Source organism: Orbicella franksi, chromosome 5 (genome assembly GCF_964199315.1).
Source record: "Orbicella franksi chromosome 5, jaOrbFran1.1, whole genome shotgun sequence".
NCBI lineage: Eukaryota > Metazoa > Cnidaria > Anthozoa > Scleractinia > Merulinidae > Orbicella > Orbicella franksi.
Genome location: NC_138149.1, coordinates 32,284,901 through 32,311,293, shown reverse-complemented (window position 1 = coordinate 32,311,293; position 26,393 = coordinate 32,284,901). Strand labels below are relative to the sequence as shown.

The window sequence follows — 26,393 nt, the reverse complement described above, 5'->3', positions numbered from 1 at the left end:
TGGGCTTGAAACAGCAACTGATGACGAAATCACTGCCGACGATGAAACCAGCACAGACCTCTCAGAAGACAAAGCAGGTGTACTTTGATCTATTGTCAGACTTGAGCTCACTCTCACAGATGGCGAACTGCTTATCTCTGGGCTTGAAACAGCAACTGATGACGAAATCACTGCCGACGATGAAACCAGCACAGACCTCTCAGGAGACAAAGCAGGTGTACTTTGATCTATTCTATGACTTGAGCTCACTCTCACAGATGGCGAACTGCTTATCTCTGGGCTTGAAACAGCAACTGATGACGAAATCACTGCCGACGATGAAACCAGCACAGACCTCTCAGAAGACAAAGCAGGTGTACTTTGATCTATTGTCAGACTTGAGCTCACTCTCACAGATGGCGAACTGCTTATCTCTGGGCTTGAAACAGCAACTGATGACGAAATCACTGCCGACGATGAAACCAGCACAGACCTCTCAGAAGACAAAGCAGGTGTACTTTGATCTATTGTCAGACTTGAGCTCATTCTCACAGATGGCGAACTGCTTATCTCTGGGCTTGAAACAGCAACTGATGACGAAATCACTGCCGACGATGAAACCAGCACAGACCTCTCAGAAGACAAAGCAGGTGTACTTTGATCTATTGTCAGACTTGAGCTCACTCTCACAGATGGCGAACTGCTTATCTCTGGGCTTGAAACAGCAACTGATGACGAAGTCACTGCCGACGATGAAACCAGCACAGACCTCTCAGAAGACAAAGCAGGTGTACTTTGATCTATTGTCAGACTTGAGCTCACTCTCACAGATGGCGAACTGCTTATCTCTGGGCTTGAAACAGCAACTGATGACGAAATCACTGCCGACGATGAAACCAGCACAGACCTCTCAGAAGACAAAGCAGGTGTACTTTGATCTATTGTCAGACTTGAGCTCACTCTCACAGATGGCGAACTGCTTATCTCTGGGCTTGAAACAGCAACTGATGACGAAATCACTGCCGACGATGAAACCAGCACAGACCTCTCAGAAGACAAAGCAGGTGTACTTTGATCTATTGTCAGACTTGAGCTCACTCTCACAGATGGCGAACTGCTTATCTCTGGGCTTGAAACAGCAACTGATGACGAAATCACTGCCGACGATGAAACCAGCACAGACCTCTCAGAAGACAAAGCAGGTGTACTTTGATCTATTGTCAGACTTGAGCTCACTCTCACAGATGGCGAACTGCTTATCTCTGGGCTTGAAACAGCAACTGATGACGAAATCACTGCCGACGATGAAACCAGCACAGACCTCTCAGAAGACAAAGCAGGTGTACTTTGATCTATTGTCAGACTTGAGCTCACTCTCACAGATGGCGAACTGCTTATCTCTGGGCTTGAAACAGCAACTGATGACGAAATCACTGCCGACGATGAAACCAGCACAGACCTCTCAGAAGACAAAGCAGGTGTACTTTGATCTATTGAAAGAGTTGATCTTGTGTTTATAGATTGTGAATGACTTGTTTTGGTTTTTAAAGGAATCGTTGCTGCAGAATCTAGCTGGGAAGAAAAAGAAGATGATGAAGGCTGTTGTGCATTTATCGTGTTTGTAGATCGTATTATCGTAACGGTGGAATCTTTCGATAATGAGCCAAATGGTGACGACGAATCCAGCAAATTAGACACGGAGTACAACGCAGATGTACTTTGAAGTAACGACTTTTTGGAGCTTATTGAAATACCATCTGAACTATTTCTTTGTTTAGTTGAAACACTACTTGAGGAAACAAAGAATGCTGATGATACCTCCAGCAAAGAAGGCGTTGAAGACAATGGAGGTAAAATTTGCCTTGTTGTCTGCCTTGAATTTACTGTCTCATCCGTCGCTGTTGTACGTGAAACAACATTGACTGACGATAACTCTGGTGAAGATAATGATGATAATGAATCTAACACAGAAAACACAGAAGTCAGTACAGGTGTACTCTGATCAAGTACCTGGCTTGAGATTGATGCGACAGCGGAGAAACTACGTTCCTCTGTGTTTTTCACAAGAATGGATGCAATTGTGGACGTTGACGAAGAACCCAAGAGTGACAATACAGATGTACTTTCTTGTTCTGCAATTGTTGAATGCTTGAGCGTGTTTAGTTTCACCATATTTGTGGATGATGGCACAAGGTTTGCTGAACTTGCGATTGACGATACTTCTTGAAATAATGTTGTATGGCCGCTAGCAAGTTGTGTCTTGTTAATGTTATTTACATTTGTTGTTGAATACAATTCTGTTCTTTCGGATACAAGGCTGTCAGTGACCTCGGGCGAGTTACTGTACATGACGCTGGATATTCGAAATGACGGTGAATGTGGATTAAACGAGATGGATGATGTTGCAGCATTGAAAGCTGTATTTTGTGAAGACGATACAAAAATACGAGTGGTTTGTGCGATACTATCAACTACCCTAGAAGAAGAAAATGATTCACTATAAGGAATGCTTGTTTCTGTCCTTGACTGATTGAATATTCCTGTCCTTGACGTTGTCTCTGTGGCAACAGCAGTTGCAAGTACAGACGACATAGAGCCAAATGAACTGACATCGCTTGTTGAGAAACTTGTCGCATTCCTTGTTAAACCAAGGATTATAATTCCCTTCAGGATCAGCCATAAAAAGCATACTGAGGCAACATCACGAAAGGCCAGTAAACCTACATATGTATAAAATTGAGTAGTAAAGCATATTGAGTAATCAATGAGACTGCACGTTTTAGAAAAGTAAGTGAATGCTTGCATATTTTACTTGAAGGACCTCAGTCACAGTGTTTTGAGCCATGTACAAGATTACCTTTAAATTAAAGGAACCTGAAAAGACAAGTTTATTAAGATAGAAAAACGCCGGATGATAATAAACAATTATTGGATGAGATTTTTGTGATATCCAGAATAATCAAGGTCGAGGTAGGGGTTATCAGCCGAAGCCGAAGGTTGAGACTGATAACCCTTACCGAGATATTATTATTCCGGATATCACAAAAACCGAATCTAATAATAGTAGTATACAACAGAGAGTTCTGCGACCGGGACACAGGGACACAGTGACGTCACAATACCCCAGAGGTTGACGTCATCAAAAATGATGACATTATAATCTAAATATAGAATACAGAGAGTTCTGCGACCGCGACACAGGGACACAGTGACGTCACAATACCCCAGAGGTTGACGTCATCAAAAATGATGACATTATAATCTAAATATAGAATACAGAGAGTTCTGCGACCGTGACACAGGGACACAGTGACGTCACAATACCCCAGAGGTTGACGTCATCAAAAAATGATGACATCATAATCTAAATATAGAATACAGAGAGTTCTGCGACCGGGAGGTTGACGTCATCATCATAATCTAAATATAGAATAGTGACATCATCAGGATGGAGGGGTGTAAGGTGTCATTGCAGGTGTTACGTCATAATCTGAAAATAGGTAGAATGATTTAATAGAATTATTTTTAGTAACAGAAGTCATGTGATTTTCTCATTATAAAGAGGTGAAATTTTAGGAATATACTAGTAAGCTTAACATGGGTCTCACTCTCTCTGCTCGTCGAATACGATTTAACACGTACCGCTTACTGGCTAGAAAGCTGATCACTCCTATAAGTGAAATAGTTTTGCTGACAGAAGCCTCATTATGTGGTCTACCAGGTACCAAGCTTTCCAAGTTAAAGAACCTTCATTCTGAAGAACCCCTGCCCAATTCCGCCCATTATTGAGTATAGAATAGGAAGAAATACATTTTAGCAGGGTAATTTAGTAACAGAATAAAATATACTTTATTTCTATTACGTGTACTTAATTTTCCGACCTGGGAAATATTAATTACGTATAGGCGACATGGAAATTGCTTTTCCGTGTTTGGACCGTCAATTTGTATTTTCACTTTAAATAGACGCTAAGCAGAAAAGAAATTTCCTTTGGACATGATCACTACCGGCTTTAGTGCCTTGGGCTAAAGTCTATATGAATCTTATACGCCTCAGTCATTATAAAAATCTATGATTGCGAATAAATCGATTTCTACTCGGTCTGTTAACTTGATAGATAGAACAAAACAACTCTGTTTGCTCAAACACAATAGAGTTTTCCATTGCTTCCTTGTTATTGCAAAATAATCTCCCTGGGGTCATTAACGCCTAAAGTTATGCAAGTAGACTAGACCGAGAAAATGTTTTTTAAAGACGTTGATTGCGATCAGCTACTCTTTAACTATTTACAACTCTCAGAGCTCTAACTTGTCAAGTGCTCATTACAAAGTCCTACAGTTTGTTCTTTTTATCCGGTCATGATCAAGTACACTGAACCATACTTTGTACTCAGAAGCCCTTTCGATAATTCTGTTTACACTGGTTGCGAAGTTATTAGTCGTTTATTTCAATGAAACTTCTCAAACGTAAGAACACCTTTTACGTGTAAGATTCGTTTTGCATTCGGCCTTTTCGGCTGCTTTTTCTTCTAAAAGTAATTAAATTAGCTCATACTTACGTGAATTGACCAAGAATAACAAAATCTTCATTTTATCATCATGCCTTGTCGAGTGCTTACCTGATTATCCATCGACTGAAGCATGAATCTATCCAATTTAAATGCAATTATAAACTCACGTTTCTGTTAATTCGGTTTTGTTCGGGGAGTCTTTGGTATGCGAACACTAATCCAGTTTTTCATTTCCACTGTTTTTATTAACTTTTACATGTGATTACATAGGTACCAGGAGTAATCAACATCTAATCTCTTCTTATCCAACCAAAACATTTTTTAGAGATAAGTAATGAGAACTGAAAGAAGTGATCAAAGTCTACAATGTAACGATTAATCGAGAGAAAGTAATGAAAGAAAAATTTGATTCTTACAAGAGTGGAATTTTACCTGATCATGATACTCACAGGCATCTTTTATTCGAATGATGCCAAAATCAAAGTTGAGAGGTTCTTTGCATGAATTCACATTCCGATAGATTCAATTCTTTTCAATGGCTAATTCCCTGGGGCGATGCGAACTTTATATCACTATCTAACACTTTTAATCAATATATAGAAAATCCAGCGGAGTCGACTGGGTGTAACTGTTGTTTTATTGCGTAAGATTACATCTGATTGTCACGTTTCCGTTCATTTGTTCCACCATAGTCCTTTAGAGCTCGAGAACATGGGACAAAAGCATTGTTTACCCGGTCCATCTGACGCTTTTTATAGTTATTTCAATGCAAACGAGGAATACGAGAGGCGTTTTTATTCAAATTCTTATGACCCATACCCTGGATTCCGTTACTGACAGCAATTTGAAGAGATGGCTTCAGGGAGACAATCTTTTTCGATCGGAAGTGGTGCAAGCTGTTTTTCTGTTTCTGTTTCTCTTATTTAGACTTAGTAGTAGTAGGTCCACATCAACTGTACAGTTGCTTATTCTAAACCTACTTATCAAATAAACGTATGTATGTACGTATGTATGTACGTATGTATGTACGTATGTATGTACGTATGTATGTACGTATGTATGTATGTATGTATGTATGTATGTATGTATGTATGTATGTATGTATGTATGTATGCATGTAAGCAACAGCACAAACGCAAGCAAAAACTGCTTGTCCAATTTCACGAGTTGCTAGCTTGACTTATAAACCATCGGGAGATTGATGATCATTGATCGACGTAAAATCACACACGTTGGTATAAACAGCAGGGTGCCAATTAGTGTGTAAATGTATGGTGTCGCGTGATGATAATTTCCCATTTTCATGATCTGTTTGTGATTTGAAGTATTCGGCAGATTTCTTCCAGTGCTTGAAGTATAAGTGGGATGGATGGTTATGGCGATGGGTGGGCGACTTTGCTGAGAAGAGGGCTGTAGTAATCGCTGGTGCTGGTATTATAACCGGGTATTATAATTACGATCGGCGCTTATCATAATAGGCTTGGAGGTGTAAAAACTTTGTATGTCACATCACACAAAAATGGATCGTTGGCTCGAAGATCTATAGTAATGAGTTGTGGTAATAGTTCTAACAAGGCAGAGATATTAATGTGACGTAAATTGTTATCTCGTTACTAGTAAAATCGAAGGGTAGTTCTCAACCCTTGTCTCTGAATCTGGTATGGATGACATACCAACACTTGTACAGTCGATAATCTACTTCTCGAAGCAAGCGTTTGAACCGCATAGAATAGCTAGCAGAATGAGTATGGATAAAGACATCTTGTATTCTGGAAAATGCTTGAGAAATTTGAGATTTCCTTTACCGTGAAATTATTAACTGAACTATCATCTTTACTATTAATTTTTCGTTAGATAAGAAAAAACATCTCTCGAATGACACGCGCGTTCTTTCTTCTCGCGATCCCACGCGCTATCTCCACGCGTACCATCTCCACGTGCTATCTCCACGCGTGCTCGGAAAAAAAAATGACCCTTTTGGCCCCTGTGGCCCGTTTGGCCCTATAAATTCCGTGTTATAATCAGTTTTGTTCAATTAGGTTCAAACTTTCACACTATTAACATGGTGAATAGAAAATGTAAGCACTGCCGCATCCCAGGGTGTGGGTCAAAATTTTTATTTCGATAAGCAAACCATTTGAGTCAAGTACACGAATTGACAGACATTGAGCGAAAATATTGGCTACAGTTTGCTAAGTTACAAACAACCAACATGGTTCGTGTTTATGAGAAAGAGGCTGAACCCAAGACTGCTTGGGAATAGGCTCTAAATCTGAAGCATACAGTTCAATCAATTATTTAAAAGTATGGACCCAAGACTTAAACATCCCTTCCCGGCAATTGTCGCAGGACGAACCTGTTGTGGTAAAAGTCAGTTTGGAAAACGTTTACTTGAATCGGGGAAGGATCTCATCGACGGAGCTCCTGAAAACGTCAGTTGGTGCTACGGTATTTACCAACCCGCCTACGATGATATGTTGGGTATGTTGACAACTACTCCAAACATCAACTTTGTCGAAGGATTTCCTAGCGACTTAGAATCTATGATTGATCCCTCCATCAGAAATTTGGTAGTCATCGACGATTTAATGTAGGAACTCAGTAACGATCAGCGAAGTACCAATCTGTTCACGAAAGGTTGCCATCACTGCAATTTGAGCGTGATATTTATACTACAAACATCTTTCACCGAGGAAAGGAATTGAGGGATACCGTACCAGTTTGAACTGTCATTAGTTTTATTTCTATTCTTAGACGCTCGCATTATTCACCAAAATTCCAGGTATTGCACCATCTCTTTAAAAGCTTTATTTAGCGATGACGTTATTCTTTTCAAAAGTTTTGACTGAGAAACTTATCTTTGAAAACGTATTATTACTTTACACAAAGTGCATTTTGTGCGGTGCTTCAGCATTCCCGCCTGTCATTGGAAATGTCACAAACATCCAAAAAGTCACAAATAGGAAAGCGGCGCAACTTCTCAAGGTATAATTATAGCCGAATTAAGCATTTGTATTATTATAACCTCAAGTAAACCAATCAAGTGTTAACACGTTACAACATGATTTATAACAACATTTACTGCATACCAGAGCAAAACGTAGGGTTCTCGAGCTCTAAAGGACTATGGTGGAACAAATGAACGGAAACGTGACAATCAGATGTAATCTTACGCAATAAAACAACAGTTACACCCAGTCGACTCCGCTGGATTTTCTATATATTGATTAAAAGTGTTAGATAGTGATATAAAGTTCGCATCGCCTCGGGGAATTAGCCATTGAAAAGAATTGAATCTATCGGAATGTGAATTCATGCAAAGAACCTCTCAACTTTGATTTTGGCATCATTCGAATAAAAGATGCCTGTGAGTATCATGATCAGGTAAAATTCCACTCTTGTAAGAATCAAATTTTTCTTTCATTACCTTCTCTCGATTAATCGTTACATTGTAGACTTAGATCACTTCTTTCAGTTCTCATTACTTATCTCTAGAAAGTGTGTTGGTTATATATGGAGAGATTAGATGTTGATTACTCCTAGGACCTATGTAATCACATGTAAAAGTTAAACAGTGGAAATGAAAAACTGGATTACCGTGTGTTCGCATACCAAAGACTCCCCGAGCAAAACCGAATTAACAGAAACGTGAGTTTATAATTGCATTTAAATTGGATAGATTCATGCTTCAGTCGATGGATAATCAGGTAAGCACTCGACAAGGCATGATGATAAAATGATTTTTTTTTATTCTTGGTCAATTCACCTAGTGTGAACTAATTTAGTTACTTTTAGAAGAAAAAGCAGCCGAAAAGGCCGAATGCAAAACAAACCTTACACGCAAAAGGTAATCTATCAAAGGAAGAAGATTAAACAATATAGCTTTACTAACCAAGAGAGAAATATGAAATGAAATAAAAAGGAACCCCCTTACTTTTCTCACGTTCTTACGTTTGAGAAGTTTCATTGAAATAAACGACTAATAACTTCGCAGCCAGTGTAAACAGAATTATCGAAAAGGCTTCTGAGTACAAAGTATGGTTCAGTGTACTTGATCATGACCGGATAAAAAGAACAAACTGTAGAACTTTGTAATGATCACTTGGCAAGTTAGAGCTCTGAGAGTTGTAAATAGTTAAAGAGTAGTTGATTGCAATAAACGTCTTTGAAAAACATTTGTTCGTTCACTTTCTCGGTCTTGTCTGCTTGCACAACTTTAGGCGTTAATGACCCCAGGAAGATTATTTTGCAATAACAAAGAAGCAGTGGAAAACTCTATTGTATTTGAGCAAACAGGGTTGTTTTGTTCTGTCTAGTACCTTAACAGACCGAGTAGAAATCGATTTATTCGCAATCATAGATTTTTATAATGACTGAGGCGTATAAGATTCATATAGACTTTAGCCCAAGGCACTAAAGCCGGTAGTGATCATGTCCAAAGGAAATTTCTTTTCTGCTTAGCGTCTATTTAAAGTGAAAATACAAATTGACGGTCCAAACACGGAAAAGCAATTTCCATGTCGCCTATACGTAATTAATATTTCCCAGGTCGGAAAATTAAGTACACGTAATAGAAATAAAGTATATTTTATTCTGTTACTAAATTACCCTGCTAAAATGTATTTCTTCCTATTCTATACTCAATAATGGGCGGAATTGGGCAGGGGTTCTTCAGAATGAAGGTTCTTTAACTTGGAAAGCTTGGTACCTGGTAGACCACATAATGAGGCTTCTGTCAGCAAAACTATTTCACTTATAGGAGTGATCAGCTTTCTAGCCAGTAAGCGGTACGTGTTAAATCGTATTCGACGAGCAGAGAGAGTGACACCCATGTTAAGCTTACTAATATATTCCTAAAATTTCACCTCTTTACAACGAGAAAATCACATGACTTCTGTTACTAAAAATAATCCTATTACATCATTCTACCTATTTTCAGAGTATGACGTAACACCTCCAATGACACCTTACACCCCTCCATCCCGATGATGTCACTATTCTATATTTAGATTATGATGATGACGTCAACCTCCCGGTCGCAGAACTCTCTGCATTCTATATTTAGATTATGATGTCATCATTTTTTGATGACGTCAACCTCTGGGGTATTGTGACGTCACTGTGTCCCAGTGTCACGGTCGCAGGACTCTCTGTATTCTATATTTAGATTATGATGTCATCATTTTTGATGACGTCAACCTCTGGGGTATTGTGACGTCACTGTGTCCCTGTGTCCCGGTCGCAGAACTCTCTGTTGTATACTACTAATAATTGTTTTATCATACATTGAACGAAAAAAAAGGAAGTCATGTTTTTGCTTCTTCACTGACCGAAAGCAACACAAAGCGCGCGAACTTGACATTATTTCCCTTAGAAATCATGCACTGCGATCATACATGACATGATTACCCATGACCTTGAGTGTCCTTGACATGATTATTGTATAATCTCCAGCAACATGACGTCACAGATGCTGATTTCGAAAATTCACTGTACGCTTTCGGCTAATCAAAAAAGAGATAGTGAGTTCAATGTGTAATAATAATGATAAACCATAAAGGAAGAAGGATGGTTACGGATGGAGAAGACTAACATGGATTGCAAACGACGAACTTGATAAGTTTAGGCTAAACTTTTCAAGATACAGAAACCATGACTCCTGATTTAATTGCCAGTTCGCGTATTAAAGTTCTCTTAGGTTTTGGAAATCGCTAAGCTCTCTCTAACCGCTGACCGCACGTAGGGCATTGCACACTCGTCTTCCCACGCTCTTCGAATTGACGCGACAAGGTCTTCTACGGGGGGGGGGGGGGGCGGTTAGGTGGCAGCTACCCTTGATCTCGCTACTTTTCTGGTTTCTATGATCGCCCCAGTAAAGACATCTGTCAATCATTTCAGAACCGTAACGAGCATGCGTTGAATAAACTCTTCGGCCCCATACTTGCTACTGGATGGTCACGAACATAAGCCATGTAGGTATGAATCAATAAAATTGGATATTTTCCCTAAACATTAAACGAAAAAAGCAATGCAAGCCCATTTTAGGCAGTAGCACTTAGATGTGTCTGGTCTGTAACTTGGTTATGTTTCCCCCGAGTATAATTTTGACAGGAAAGTACAACGACTGTGTGAAAGCTAAAAAAATATTTGTTTGAACTTGGAGCCTGTTCCAGGTATTCAGATTGTGGTTAGTGTCAAGATTAGACTACTGCAGCAGAATATTTCCCCCTCGAATTCCCCCCCCCCAAAAAAAAATAAATAAAGTAATAATAATAATAATAATAATAATAATAATAATAGTAATAATAATAATTCGTGCAGGGGACTTGCCCCCAAAAAAGAATCCTACAGAGGCAGTGGACGTGAAAAGAAATTCCTGCAATCTGAAAAAGTCCCACCCCTCATCAAATTTCTAATGGTCCGTTCTTAAATGTCCTTAAATGCGTGATATCTTTGTTTTTGTTTTTGTTTTTGGTTCTTTTCTGTGATCTATTTATTTTCAGAATTTTGTTCATGTTTGGATTAAGAGTAAACTATTCCAGATGCAGCATACATTTACATATCTCGTTGTTTCCTCGAAATGAAAAGACATTTGGAACCTTTGCACAAATAAACGAAGAGCTGAATTCGATGGTATATTTTGCAAAAAATTCAAACTTCTGATCGACAGATTTTCTTCATTTTTTCACTTAACGTAGAAAATCGGTAGAGAAAATGGTCTATCAAAAGAAAAATAGGGGTCACTGGATGTCCGAGGTTGTTAAATCCTGGCAAAGCTGTAGCAATGGCCATCTGCCCTGTCATTGTTTATCATTGCGCGCTCATGCATGACGTGGAGTGTGAATTTGCGTGCGCAGTAAGGATGCGCAGAAACAATTAGCGCCAAAAATATCAGCTCAACTAGTTAACCATCTACAGATTTCGACGGCGATAGTTTTGTTTCATGTATCAGTCTATTTATTACCTGGCACCAAACAAACACGGCACTGCGCCAGTATTGGGAAACACAGTAGTTATCCTAATTTAATTCAAGGTTATTTTAATAAACTCGCTGCATTTTAATATGAATTAAACTAAACTTAATTTACTCAGTGCTGTAATCTGGCAAAAAAAAAAAAGCGTAAAGAAAATTTAGCATTCCTTGACGACATTATATTTCAGTACGTGAAAATTAAATTTGCGTCGCCGTTTCGATTGGCGCCGTTTCGATTGGCGCCGTGTCCGTGAAGGAACAAATGTTATATTTGTTTATTTTCCGCTCAGAACATTTTTTTCTCCGGGTCTCAAAATCGGCAATATTTCCAAATTCAAGTTCGGTCCAGAAAAATGCCAACGTTTCGATATTACACGAATGACATTCGTAACTCTTGTAAAAAGGATTAACACGAACAAATGTACACAACATGTTGCATGATCCCGAGTTGCCGTCAAAACTTTTACACGCAACGCTATCAATCGTTTCTTTAATTAACTTATCCTTGCTGCGAGAATGTTTTCTTATCAGGACTAGAGAAGTTCGCTGCAGGTACTTCGCTTTTAAAATCACATTAAATATAATCTTCTAGTGTAAAAGAAATGATCGTAGAAATTATAACCAGTTGTATTACCTATTTTTAAACATAAAAATTCATTACTAAAGTTTAGTAACAGGTATCCTTTTATATGCAGCCGCAACGGTTCACTCCGGTGTCTCGCATCGTTCGCGCGAAGCAAGCACCTCCAACCGGAAAAACCGAGCTACCTTTCGTACGATTTGTAGCTTGTAAACTAATACAGGTAGTTCACGAGTACAAACATTGCATGTTAAGGCGCTTTACGCGTACAAGCGAGGAGACTGCAAACGCAGTAAAGCTAACCAGCATTTTTGTGATCGTTGGAAGAAAATGAAAGTCTCCCTTACCTCGTGTAGTCAAATTCCATGGCTTGAACTCTTTCATGTTGCCTCTTGAAACGTAAAGACGAGGCTCAGTGGTCGTTCCATAAGTCCAGATATTCACTTTATGTTATTCAGTAGCGTTAGGTAAACAAAATATTCCTCCGGTATACGGTGATACACGGCCAAAAACCAGCAGTTATTTCCACGATTCCAATCGATTCCGAATGAATTGCGTCACAATCCAAAATCTTACAGTGTGGGCGAAATTCCTTTAAACAATAAAACTGAGTTGTTGACAGTTCTTGTTACTCAATTCTCTGCGGAGAAGTGCACTTGTTACCAAAGGCTTTGTTCACGAGAAATCACATTTCAAGATATTATTTCAACAGATAATCAACAGGAAGATGTTCATAAAAGTGCACGCTAGTGAATGCAAATGCAGCTATCATACCCAGTGTTGATTTTTTTTTTGCCGCAATGCAATTCCACCAGACAATGACATTTAGACCCGTTATCTACCCTCCCGTTTGCACAAGGATGAGACCCTCTATGTTCGCGTCTAGACACCAAAATTTCCCTAATTACAACTTGTGGGCTGCAGGACTATAAAGTAATGATCAGTCTGAATGGAAGGAATTCCAGTCACTTGGTTCTACCAATGAATGAAGTACCTCTGTTCAAAAGAAAGGTGATTAAAAAGTGTGAATTTGGACGTGCAAGGTTTTTGGGCACAAAAATGGCATGCTCATTAATAATTTAATATTTTGTGGTTAAAACCTGTCTGAATTTCAGGTGTTTGCCTATTATACAGTGCCATTTGCGGTTGAAACCTGCTTATAAACACGTATCTCTCTACAAATATAATCATCCCGCCACAGAATACCCTCTTCAAAAAGAATACACGCCAGTCGTTTCGGGAATCTGAGGGAACCAATGCTAAGCAACTTTCCCACGTTTCAATTAAACGAAACAAATTCATCTCAGTAAATATTTTTCTTCTGGACAAACACCGCATAACGCAATAACTAGCCAACGGAAATATTAATAAAATAGTCGAGAACAGCGCTATAGAGTTTTTAAATTTACCACAAAGGATCTGGGAATTATTTCTTTCCTAACGTCTTGATAAAACCGCTACTCTTTTCAACAACTTGCTCCGCAAACATTTTGAGTAAGCTAATGTCATTTCTTATAAACCTGCATGGCAATATTCACCAGTTTTAATATCGCATTTAGCCTTTCAGTGGATTAGTGTGACATATTGGTCATGTAAACATTTGACATTTCTTATAAAGCACAACTTTGGAGTGAAATTAGAGATCAGGTTTGCCAATCCGGCGATTGTAAGTGAAAGATTGATTAAGAAGAGAAGGAAAACAAACCACACGCGAAGAGAGGAAAACTGCGAAAAATTATATTATAAATATAGTACAGTCGGTATTTCCGACTTCCCTTAAATACGAAAACGTAATCAAGAAATAGCAACCATAATTAACGGTGATAGGTAATTATCGCCTGGCGAAAAGCTTTGCACTTTTTATTTGCTGCAGGACTCCAATCAATTTGCAATTACACAATGAATGAAAGGAATAAATGGTGCCCCGCTGGACTGGCGCGAAGAAATCAATAATTTCATCAGATTCATTGGAAAATTGAATAGTTAACGACAGCAAACAGGCAAAGTAAACAGACTGAAAAGAAATGGACTTCAGAAGACAATCGAGCACGACAGGCAACGACACTTATTAAAAAAGAAATTTGCAAGACACTTGCAAAGGATTAGTTTGATGTTTATTTCCATTGTAACTCCTAAAATAAGGGCACTTAAACCATTTCTTTCACATCCGATTGTCCATTTTACAGACGGTCTAATAAAGATTACAAGATTACAGTCCATAGAGGAACACATCCAGCACAATCGTTGTAATCCTTCTCTTTTCTTTCTCTTTTTTTTTTTCTTGGAGAGACTCCACCTGATTCATTTTACTGACCTCGAGGAACAGTTTTTTCAAGTATTTGTGATTGGGTAATACCATCATTGGAAGCTCTCCGGAGATTTTCACGAAGGCACGAACTGTCTGAAACACAGTGAAGCGTTTGTGCCACCGAAGCCGAACGAGTTCGTCAGTGCTGTTCTCGGCTCAGGAGAGTGAAATTGCTGGGACGTGAGAGGAACGTAGTTCATGTTAAACTCCTCTTCTGAGTCCACGTTGTGAAGGTTTAATGTAGGAGGTGCCACGCCCTTTGAGAAAACGGAACATTTCCTTTCTATTCTGCGTTCACTACACAACCGAACACACTCAAAGGTTATGGGGCATGGGCGCGTTGGTTAGCCATGCACCAAGATATGTTCTAACTGATACACTAAGGTTACAGAAAGTGGATAAAAGATACATCAAATTACATCCTACATGCGTCAAAGCCTGACACATAAACCCCGAAAACCTCTAATTAGAAAAAGTAGGGACAGAGTACCCCAGTGTACCCTCGACCATGTATACAAACAACAGAATTCATGAAAGATAAACAAGATAACACTGTTTATACTACACTATGATAAAAACTAAACCTTATCCAAAGTTGCGAGTGGCAAGGCTGACCGTAAAATGTCACAAGTTTCTCAGCCGTATCTTTTCACAAACGTACTAACCACGACTATTCGCGTACTACGTTCGTACCCAGTTCTCTGTTCCGTGTAAGCAAAATATTAACTTACAGTGGAATCCCGATTTTTCGAACCTCCAAGGTAAACGAAAATTGGTTCAAAAAATCAGATAGTTCGAGAAATCGGGGATAAAATTACAGTGTTCGACTGAGACAGAGGAGAGGGATACGACTTTTGGTTCGAGTTATTGGGATTCCACTGTATGTCCATATCGATTAGCACAAATTACATATCAAGGGCGCCGATGCACTAGGGAATATTTCTCGAAACTTGTCCCGAAATTTTGCTGAGACCCAAGGTTGCACGAAATATTGTCCAGTGTAGCATCTCTTTCATTACGACAAAAACTCACCTTGTAGACACTAAGCACCGTAAAAATAGCTTCAACAGCGCCCGCCGCTCCTAAAAGATGACCAGTAGCTCCTAAGGAAGAATAATTTAACACGGCTTATGAGCGAAAGTTGTCCGATCTACAATGGCCGGCCCATTTCACTCAGTTTTGAATATAACACTGGTTTGAAGAGATGACCGCCAATAAAGAAATGTCGAACGTGTTTCGTCATTGCTCAAAGCCCGATGTTTGTTAATTTGCTGCCCGGCAGAGCTGCGAAGTTCGAACCAATAACCCCAAAAAGTCAGTTAATTTATGGCACCTACACTAATGTACGGTTGTAAAATCAATAGTAATAAGTCAAGAGGAAAATGCGCGAAATATTACAGTTGTTTACTTCTAAAACGACTAACGCATCTCACCTTTTGTGGAGGAAACTTGAACATTTTTGGAGTGACTTTCAAGTAATGTTTTGATGGCATTGTTCTCGCCAGCATCTCCTAGAAACGAAATTAGGTTTTCTATCAATAATATCTTTCAAACCCCTCATCTTTTACAGAATTACCACTATAGATTTCCAGAGAAAGTATTGAAAGAAAGAGTAAAGAAAAACTGAAAAATTGAAAAGCGTTATAGTAGTGCCCAAACTCTCGCATGACGGTTGATTCCTTTCGAAACCTTCAAAGAGGAAATTAAATTCATTAAATTCACAGAGAAGTTGGGATCAGAAAAGATACTTTCTGCGAAGAATATACGAAGTAACCAACGATCTTCGCAAGAGTACATCAAGAGTTTTCTATTTTTTCAATACATATAGTCTAAAACACGAGCTCTCCGAAAGCTATGACGTCAGCTTTGACGTCATCTGAACGCGACAAGTAATTAAGCAACACCACTGACGAAGATTGCGGGCTCAGGAAATGCTATTAGTCGCGCAACCTCCGCGCAACCGAGAAATGAAAGTTTTTCTTACCCAGTGGAGTAGATGTCGCATGTGCGTTGATGTAATGGATATCCTTTGGTTTAAGCCCTGCATCTCGGAGAGCATTCTTCATCGCTAAATATGCTCCGTACCCTCCCTCTGATGGGGCTGTTATGTGATAAGCATCTCCTAAAAATAATAAGTCGAGCAAAACAATTAATCGCTTTTGACAATTGTTAAAAATAAAAAAGCGAGCACTCGCAATTATTTCTTCTCATTCATAAACGTGCACGTGGTGTTGTGAGAATCTTCCTGCTTTTCATTCAAACGACGTAGGAAATGGCGGGAAATCAAGCGACTGATGCCAAGCGCGGGAAAACATGCAAGCGGTGAAAAGCGCGGGAAAACGAAAACGGCGCCAAGGGGGGAATACAAAGCGCGGGAAACGCGAGTAAGTGAAGCCGTGATTCGTTTGGTTTTTGTTGCCTGATTGGTTAAAAAATAAGTGATTGCTTTGGTCAGAGGATGTCACACGAGTTTTGTTACCAGTTTCTAGAGATGAGCAAACTAAGTATACAAATGTAATTGAAAGTCAATTAAAGTGCGGTTGTTGTGAAAAACCACCGCTGAAAAAGAGTGCATCTACATGTAATACCTGACAGGCCGTAACCGAGAAGTTCGGCGTAAATCCTAGCATCACGACTGGCTGCGTGTTCATATTCCTGAAAACAATTTGAAAATATTGTGGCAGTAGTTCTTCTCTATATCCAAAGTGGAAACGGAAAGGATTTCTACCTCTAACATTGCGACATGTACCTCTAAAATCATGATTCCTGCTCCTTCGCCCATTACAAACCCAGATCTCCGACGGTCAAACGGCCGCGATGCCTCCTGCGGAAGGTCATTGAACTTGGTGGTGAGCGCGCGCATTCTGAAAAGCAGACGAAAATTTGCCCAGTGACCTGCCTGCAGAGAGCGCGGTCTTGCAAGGTTCATAGTAGAACATATAGCAAAGCACTACGTAACTAACGCTTCTTAATCCTCATTTGAACAGCTAGTTATGTTAACTCTCCTACGTGTTCTCCCCGGGGGGTTACTCCCAGAAAAGTTGGGTGGGGGTGTGTGGCCCACTTCCCAAAATCTGTGATTTTTGGTACCCTATTTATGACCTGGCCAAAAATTCGATACCCTAAAAAATGAAAGAGAAAAATGTTAAGGCTTTTTTTAATTGCCTCTTGCGAAGATACCTATCAGTAGCGACTACCTATTAGTTAAGATATTGAAGATACAATGCCAGGACACTGCTAAACTTAGACTTTCTCAAAGTCCTTTACTCGCGCGCGGTTGTGAGTAGTCCTGGTGCGAAGGACTTTGAAAAATGTAAGTTTGCGCTCCTCATACTCGCGCTTTTCGCGCTCGGCTTTTGAGCGCCGCCGACGTTCTTATCGCATCGAGCTCGGCTTTCGTAGCGCGACTCGTGAGCAAGTTTGTGTTAACCTCAAAAGGACCAAAGAGGCCTCGTTGAAGTTTTACGACCCTTACTTGCAGAAGCCTGCCATGGACAGTGGCATGATGCAGGATTCCACTCCACCTGCAACCATCACATCAGCGTCTCCATAACGGATCATTCTAAAAGCATCGCCAATAGCATGGGCACTCGCCGCACAAGCAGTGGATACAGCGTGGTTTGGACCCTAAGGGGAAAAGACACGGATTCGTGTAACTAAAATTCTTCTAGTATTTCTCCATATATCAAAGGGAGGGATGCATAAACAACCTGAATAACTACTTATGTCCGGGATTGCATTGAAAACAGCCATTGTTGAATAACAACTTCGTATTTGACTAGGCAACGTTGCATTTGATATTTTTAACAAGTACATTCCATGTTGCCGTGTCTATTCAGTAGTAGATCACAGATGACGTCAAATGTGGTAAGAACAAAAAAGTGGCACACGAGGCAATAGCCGAGTGTGTCACTGATGTTCTTAACACATTTTGACGTCTTTTGTGATCTATTTCTGAACAGATGCACAGCATCATGGAATCTACCTGTTTTCTATAAATAAAGAAACAAAAAGTATTGCTAATGACATCATTTTTGTGTCTGTCCTCCAAAAGATCATAAGGAAGAACAAATCAAAATGGGAGAATAATTCAACTTAGTACCACCCAACTAGTGGACTAATGCAAATCCTGCATTTTAATTGGCTACACTACTAGAAGACTATCAGTAATAGTCCTCAAGTAGCGAAATTAGACCCTTTGCCCTCAAGGGCCACGGGTCAATAGCTCATTTGGCTTCACCTCATGGGCTATTGACCCGTAGCCCTTACGGGCTACATGTCTAATTGTTAAATATAATATAATACTTCATATTTGATAGAATTATGTGTGTTGTGGCGAACTTTTACCAATAAGGACACTTTGTAATGCATTATATAAAGACAGTGCAATTCTTCAGCAGACAATGCTGGAGATATCTAAAGAAATCTGGTTGCTTGCATGCCAGAGGTGGGGTACTCAAAAAAGAGAAATTGTCAAGTGAACTTGTGACTCCCCACACTTTTCCAGACCAAAGAAATTATCCCACACTGCACCAGTCATCATACACAAGTCAGCCAAACATTACCAAATTTTGGAAAATAGGGATACAAGGTCATTTGCTGGAGGAAATTGAAATACTCTGACTCTCAATTTGCTCAGAGGATTACAGTAATACACAGTTTCTTAGAAAACTCTTCATTAAAATTTCTTTTTCACAGACTTATTACTCGTGTACTTTGAATCTGATAATTTTGCTGGGAACGAAAAAAATACTATAAGGTGAACGTGACAGTGTTAGCACATGTAGCATGCTAGAACATACTAACTTGAAGGCCAAAGGCCATGCTGACAACTCCTGCCGGCAAATTCAGGAGAACTCTCGGCACATAAAATGGACTCACTTTGCGATATCCCTGAAAACATTGAGAAAGGTGTGGTAAAAAAGGTGTGGTAAGTAATAATTACAAGTCACAAAGTAATAGTATGTCTATAAAAAATAATTGTAATATGTCAAAAGGTAAGATATGCCCTAAACTGACCTGTTTGTGAAGTGCCTCTCCAGATTCCAGCGTGTCCATTAAGCCAGTCATTCCAATTCCAACAGACACACCCTAATACACAAGGATAGCAAATTTTGTACAGTGCCATGGGGAGGCACAAAGCCAAACAAAAGCTTTTCCCATTTTCACAGAGCTACCAGCTGAACTGTATTGAAAGCTCTTTTAAGGACCCCCCAGCCTCCTTCCCCTCACTTGACCAGCTCAAAAACACACTCTTACATGTAAAGCTCCCACGGTCTAACAAAACCCAACTGCTACCTGCCTTATCAAATCCTTGAAATCTGTTTCATCAGAAATTAATCACTTACAGGAACCTTTCTTACAACTATCCCAATATGAATAAAAGGGGGGTAACTTCCAGACCTTTTTCTTATTTTGCACAAGAAATTTATTATTTTTATTATTATTTACAGATGGGTGTGTTGCTTGTAGGCAATCAAAACATATTTGTAAAACCATTATAAATAATAAATCTAAGTAAGTGTACTTTCTGACCTTCTGTTCTTGGGCAACACTAAGAAATTTATTAGCCATTTTCCATGACAGAAGCTAACTGCCTTTCCTTAGCTTTGTACAGTAGATGCCAATATCGAGCAAATAGGTCAGTTATTGCAGTTGAGTCTGCAGTCAATTCTTTTGCTTAAAAAGGCATACCGTAATACCTTGAATTAGGGTTTGGGTCGCTTATTTCAAATCTAGGAGAAGACAGGGGGTGCTTGTTCGAGGGAGGCACTTAATCGAGGTGGGATGCTTATTCAATTTTTCCCAAATCATGGGAAGATATGAATGTTCTTTTTTTTTTTTTTTTTTTTTTTTTGTAATATATGTATGTGTCAGTCCCTCAGAAGTCTCAGAAGGATTCTGGCTCTCTTGAAGAACTACACAATATAACCCCTTTAGCCGGTCTAGGCCTGCTGCACAAGATTGGTTGGGCTTTACATAATGAATCAGCAGACCTTCACTGCCACATACTGTGAAAGTCAATCTACAGTGCTTGAATGAGTCAATAATCACTTGCTTGTGATTGAACACGACCAAAACTGTATTAGTACATACTTTGTTCTCTCAGCAATCTTCAAAAAAGCAGAGGGAGGGGAGGGGGTGCTTATTCAGGGGAGACACTTATTTAAATTTTGGCCAATAGTAGGGGCCTTTATACTAAGAGGTGGCTTATTTGAGGGGAGGGTCTAATTCAAGGATTTACAGTACAAACGAGGACAAAGGGTCAACCCAAAGCAGAGTTATCCCTTAATGTCAAACTGCTGATAACTGCAATGACAGCTTTTGGATTTCTTGGCCCTGTATGCACCTATTTTCTCAGAGAGACCAACACCTAACCAGATCTTACAATTCAAGTTGGGTGCAACACATTTTACATACAGTTCTTTCTTTCTGTTGCTGCGTAGTTGGTCTCCAATTACAATCTTCAAAAGCCTCATGTGCAGCTACAATGGAAAACAGGCCTTCTGTTGTGGTGCTCCGTCTATCCTACCCAAAAGAAAAAATCAATCAATCGACAGAGCTTTATTCTCGTGCTGCAAGCACATGGAAAACTAAGGGAAGATAGCAGGTGGTGCATTTGTGAAAATAGTTGGTGTATGTTGAAGATGAGATCTGGAGGTAGATCTAGAGGTTGACGGCATTTAAGTCCTACCATTATCGCCCCCTTGTTCTATACTACAGGGAAAGAAATTAAATGTTCCTCCCATGTATAATGGATATCAGCATTTTTCTGGGTATCCTGTTTGATACAGGGCAGGGTGTGAAATCTGCAAATGGTATAGCACGCTACCCATCATGTTAGATGATGCAAGTGACAGCAAGTAAGCTCCTATACTTGTCCTGGAAGAGAGTAGAGGTAAGGAAGGGCTTGATGTGCCAACAAACTCTCAGAACCAAAAAAGGTTACCATATCTTTAGACAGGAGCACAGCTAACTATATTTCTTACCACTTTAAGTTCCTTTTCCCAGTGTTTCTCATTGAATTCTCCTGGATTTGTACCTCTTGGCACAAATGCAGCTGAATTAATAAACAGAAAGCATTAAAATTAAATTATCTGCAGAATTTGCACCAAGAAAACTAGGTTGCTTTGCCAACCTCTAAGAACACCTTGTCATATTACTACCTCTACCAATTCAACTGGAAAATAAAAATCATCCCACATTCTCTCAAAGTTGGGGAGAATGACCATGAATCTACAGAGATCATTACGTGTTTTCAACCTGTCCAAGATATTTCCTTGCTTCTAGCATTCAGTCTGGAGACATCCCACTTTACCAAAGAACACTTATGTAGTAAATTGATACCAGAAGTGCCATGAAGACAGGTAACATTTACTATTTCATTTTACTGCATGATTTGTTCAAAGCCCCTACCTATTTGTGCAGGAATCCCTTTAAAATCTAGTAATGTAAAATATACATATGATATGTATGAGAAATTAACCAACATCAGAAATTAACAGATAGAGAGAAATTCATTATAAGAATGAAGTTCGTTGATGCTATTTGCCTCAGCCTGCAGGAAAGATGAATTGAATTCTACAATCTGATTGGTTAAAGAGGTGGTTCAGATACAACATAAATTTGCATCTGTGAAGCTTTTTCTATGAAAGAAATTAATGAAACTTTATCAATCAAGCTTGTTCGATCAAGATGTAGAAATATTAACGAGCTTCATTTTTCTGGTCGGTTGTAATTTGTCTCGGCCTGTGTGATGGAATGAAAAATATTTTGGCCAGCATTTTTACATCTGGGCCTCGCATTTGGTGACAATTACATCGTATACCTAACCACAAACATAACTCCAGGGTGATGCCAATCCAGCCCTTGCACTCTAGATTCTTACAAAACCTTAGGTTATTAACCACAAAAAGAAAGTTACCTTCCCTGTGTATTTTTGTTATTCCGCATTTTCCTTGCACTAAATTTTCCCAAACTCTATCTGTACCAATTCCAAGAGGAGTAATCAGACCTGTTGAAAGCCCAACAATCAGTTACTTTTGCTTATATCATTATACTTACTGAAATGGTATCTTTGCATTTTTGTTTGGAGCTAGTTGGCCAAAAAATCTTTTTGCAGTAATAGACTACTAGGCACTAGACAGGATGGATTGTTTTCCTTTTCGCAAAGGAATGGTAGGGGAGGGGGTTGCGTTGATATAGCATGTAAATTACAGTTCACGAGGATTTAAATAGCAGTGCATCTGTCAGATATCACAGTGTCCATCAAGTTAGAGTCATTCAATTGCATGAACATTGCCTCACTACAGGTATTATAGTAAATATGTGAGTTAAACGACGTCTTAAGTTTTGGTCAAATTAGGGATCAACACCCTGCCCAAGCTACCATGTCCTGATTTAATACCCTTCACTTCTGGGGTGGGGGGCAAAACATTACCCAAATAAGCTGAAAACGTAGGTACAGTATAAAAACCGCCGCGGAACTAGCGAACCATCGATCGATTTCCTCTAAACTAAGTCGGGCCGTTTCATTTTTACAATCGCGAATTCTTCAATTATACCCACTCCGCTCTTGGGTGGGGTGGGGGCCGGACGTTGCCCATGCAAATTTGTCGTGATCAGCTGAAAACACGTCGAACAGTAGGTAACCGCCGCAGAAGGGAACCAGCGATAAATTTCCTCTTAAATACGTCGGACCGTCTCGTTTAATCAGGAATTTAGTGTGAGGTTCGTTTCATACCTTAACACCCAGTAGATAAGATTAGTTATTCAACACAGAGAAATCCAAGCTCACCCAGACCAGTGACAACAACACGACGATGGATTCCGCGAATTCGCCACCCACACTGTCTTCGAAAAACACGTCCGCAATGCCATAACCTAGTCAACACACGAACTGAGGGTTGCGCGCTCATGATAACACCATACCGTGGTACAAGTGCATTCAAGACTCTCGTTTATTATCAAGCGGCATCTTTTTCCAATTTTCCGCCATTTTTTCTTTTGTAACCACGCCTTTACCACAGCAACAGACAAGGCTGGGAACTAGGGTCTGTGAGTATTGTGTGGTATACAGGTCAGCTAGGAAAATAACGCATTTTTAAAACTGATAACAGAGATTTGAGACGAATTGAAATGGTCTGAGATTTAATTGATAGGAGAGAAATATAAATTCCACTCGGTAAAAGCAACGATGAACTGAATATTGACCAATTCAAGTATGCGGTTACACCATGGCATAGAAAATACAGCCAATCAGCATACAGGAAAGCTTTTGTACACTCGACGGTAGTACATGTACAGTACACCTAACCTTCCCATCGTGCACTACGCGTATGTCGTCTTGATTGTATTGGCCACTGTAATTCCTATGGCATGGTATGGAGCGGTTTTCAATTGAGTGTCGAAAGTAATTAGACAATTACTTTGGTTTTGGTTTTGGGTTTACTACGGTTTGAGATTGGCCGAGTAGTCTACTTGGTAAGTAATTGGTTTGGTTTTGGTTTTACGACACTCAATTGAAAACCGCTCTAAATCGTTAAAAGACTTGTGTGTATACCGATAAATTACAGGTGACAAGAGGGATATTCCACGGCATACCATTCGAAAACGTTTCATAACTGGTGTCTCAACATCTAATGATCTTTTTCTAATTGTTTGTAAAAGCTTCCTAATTATTTTGTGGACGGCAAAGAAAAGGGGATTGCTAATGGTCTGCCATAAAAGGCAGTATGACGTGAAAGAAAAAATGCAGCCTTGTGACGCACAATAAGGTAAATCAAAAAAACAAGCGCTTGCCTCTAACCTCGGAGCAGGACGTCAATTGGATGTTTCCTTCAAACGATTGAATTGTTGCTTCAGAGTGCTAGCGGCTCAGTAGTTTACATTTGATTTGTTTTTAGCTCGTTTCATTTTACAGCCTCTCTGCCATCCAAGAGTAATGGCACAAAGTTCCGACCTTGATTTAAATTCAATTCAAGTCGTTGAAATCCCAGTTCAGATTAAAGAGGAAAAACTGTTCCTGGATGGTCATCGCATTGAGCCAGAGGTCCACAAAGACCCAGGTAAGTTCAGTGATCTATGTTGTACCTTTCGCTTTCGTTCAATTATAATTTCATTTGTTTTGAAAAGAAAAGAACAAAAAAATGACTAACAGTAAAGGAAAGATAAGTCGCCCGAAATTGTTCTCTTTTAAGCCGTAAGTTTTGACGATATTAAGCTAGCGAAAAACGGTCAATTCATCGAAGGAACCACAAGTAATGTCAAATGAACAGAACATCGAAAATGTCAATTACAGAAAATTCTGTACTGTTCTTGACCGTTTTTATTTTCTCAGTTGGTAAAAGGAGACTGCTCAAGTTACATGAACTAAACATGGCGATGGTATTACGTAATTATCTGTTGATTTTAAACGAGTGGTTTACTTTTCAAAACGCTGGCAAAGTAAAATGTCCTTCTCTGTTTTATGTTGGAAGGAAGAAATGGCTAAAAAGATACTCCATTAGGAACTAAAGACTATCTGAAAAGTCTGCTTTTTAATCGACAGCCGTCTTTATTTTAATTGTGATCTTTTATTTTGCTAAGCCTCCGGAAAGTTGTCTTCCAAACGCAAGCTAGAAAAATAATCTGTTTTGAACAAACGGTTTCAGGAACGAACCAGCAGCTTTTCTCATTCTAGAAGCCTGTTCGAATTCCAGCCCTCGATAATTTGACTTAATGAGCTGAATTTTGATTGCCGTTAAAGAATAACAGAATAAATGGAGATATCTCTTTGTTAAAACATAATTAATTTTTCATTATCTAAAATCCTCTCCGTTTTGATCCTATGTTCCTGTAAGCTTAAGTTTTAAAACTGCCCAATTAATAAGTAAAGGTTATTAACGTTTCCCACTTGAGTCGATGTTGTTTTTAGCGGTGTCAGCTCGGATCACAGAGCCGTTTACCAGATAATGAAACACCCACTACATGGTTCGCATAAATATGGCAAAAGAGTTTAAATAACGGGTGTGTTCAAGTGTCTTAAAATCTCATTTTCATTTTAAAATACTTGTGTAACAAACGTTTGTTTCAAGACACAGTTTACCTAAGAGAGGGAACATCGTATTATTTAGTACGTAATCATTACAGTCGAATGGTTAACTTAAAGTTTTTCTCCTTTTTACGCATAACGAATTTTTTTTAGTACATCTTTTAATTTAAACTGCCGTAGAGCCATTGAAGTGTTAAAAGCTAGAGCTATTTTGTTGTCAGCGATACTCAGTCGCAAACTAGCACAGTAGTTAAAAAGAACGAAGTAATTGATCGATAGCTTAAATGTTGGTCAGATCATAACAACACGTTCTCTAGGGTACGAAATGTCTGCGATATGTCTGCCTTGAAACTTTTTCTTTTGCGATTTGCGTGTACTTGCGAGGAAACTTGTTAGTCCGTTTCATCACCCAACCCAAGTCCCTACTTGGCAGTCCGTTTGGCCAGGCTAAAATGTAACATTTCATTGGCTAATAGGTTGCTATAACAACGAATGGACGTCACTCAACTTGCGTTGACTTGGGTTGGGTAGCCAAACAGTGAAAAACTTGCCTCGACTTGCATACAAATTTGATCTCGACCTAGTCAACTCAAGGCCTGCCCAAACGGACTCACAAGGACCCACGTTTTCAAATTGCGTCTACTTGCGAGCCCGTTTGGCCAGGGCTTTAGCTTGCCGCGTTTAATTTTTACTCACTTACAAGTAGAAACAGAAACAGAAGACAGACGGAAAATGTCAGATGATTTTTCGGTTCATTTTAAAAAGCAAATAAACGGCGCGTTATTTGAAGGCGTCACGTCGCATAATCTGTAGGTCAGCGGTATGGGCGTCCCTCGTCATGTTTTGCAAGGCTTCTCCTGTGAGTGGGCACGTGACAGCGCTCAAAAATTACGCATCCTGTAAGAGGAGGTGCGGCCTAATCTCGTACCCCACTTGTTCCCAAATCTCTTAGGGGCGATTCGCCCACGAGAGATCTGGGAACGAAATTTATTGCAACGCGCGTACCGAGAA

General features: G+C 39.4%; 2 protein-coding genes across 3 annotated transcripts in view; both read right to left on the bottom strand.

Annotated features, from left to right (window-relative positions):
• Nucleotides 1-2,571, bottom strand: part of LOC145487952 (uncharacterized) — a 53,920-nt gene extending 51,349 nt beyond the window's left edge. The window contains exon 1 of the mRNA XM_081466720.1: nucleotides 1,734-2,571. Coding sequence (XP_081322846.1) covers nucleotides 1,734-2,571 — 838 coding nt within the window. The remainder of the gene's footprint in view (nucleotides 1-1,733) is intronic.
• Nucleotides 1,390-24,157, bottom strand: LOC145488281 (3-oxoacyl-[acyl-carrier-protein] synthase, mitochondrial-like). 2 transcript variants are annotated; one of them, XR_014049490.1, is made up of 15 exons: nucleotides 23,148-24,157; nucleotides 22,275-22,364; nucleotides 21,767-21,793; nucleotides 21,340-21,410; nucleotides 20,771-20,878; nucleotides 19,370-19,441; nucleotides 19,157-19,243; nucleotides 17,826-17,977; nucleotides 17,100-17,214; nucleotides 16,939-17,005; nucleotides 16,335-16,472; nucleotides 15,784-15,861; nucleotides 15,383-15,453; nucleotides 12,390-14,607; nucleotides 1,390-2,699 (listed from the first exon to the last, which is right to left on the bottom strand). XR_014049490.1 is itself a non-coding variant. In XM_081467109.1 (14 exons), the coding sequence occupies exons 1-14, from the start codon at nucleotides 23,266-23,268 to the stop codon at nucleotides 14,425-14,427; spliced, it is 1,380 nt and encodes a 459-aa protein (XP_081323235.1). In that variant the 5' UTR covers nucleotides 23,269-24,157; the 3' UTR covers nucleotides 10,295-14,424. The 2 variants fall into 2 exon arrangements, 1 of the variants encoding a protein (XP_081323235.1); XM_081467109.1 differs by lacking the exon at nucleotides 1,390-2,699 and having other exon boundaries at nucleotides 10,295-14,607.
• Between the last annotated feature and the right edge of the window lie 2,236 nt (nucleotides 24,158-26,393).

What these genes read in the sequence shown, in the direction of transcription:
- LOC145488281 (XM_081467109.1), bottom strand. Translation starts at nt 23,268, where the DNA reads ATGAGCGCGCAACCCTCAGTTCGTGTGTTGACTAGGTTATGGCATTGC. An exon ending in CAGGAATCATGATTTTAGAG is followed by an intron (nt 17,006 to 17,099) that starts GTACATGTCGCA and finishes AATTGTTTTCAG; the next exon opens with GAATATGAACACGCAGCCAG. An exon ending in TCAAGTTTCCTCCACAAAAG is followed by an intron (nt 15,454 to 15,783) that starts GTGAGATGCGTT and finishes ATTCTTCCTTAG; the next exon opens with GAGCTACTGGTCATCTTTTA.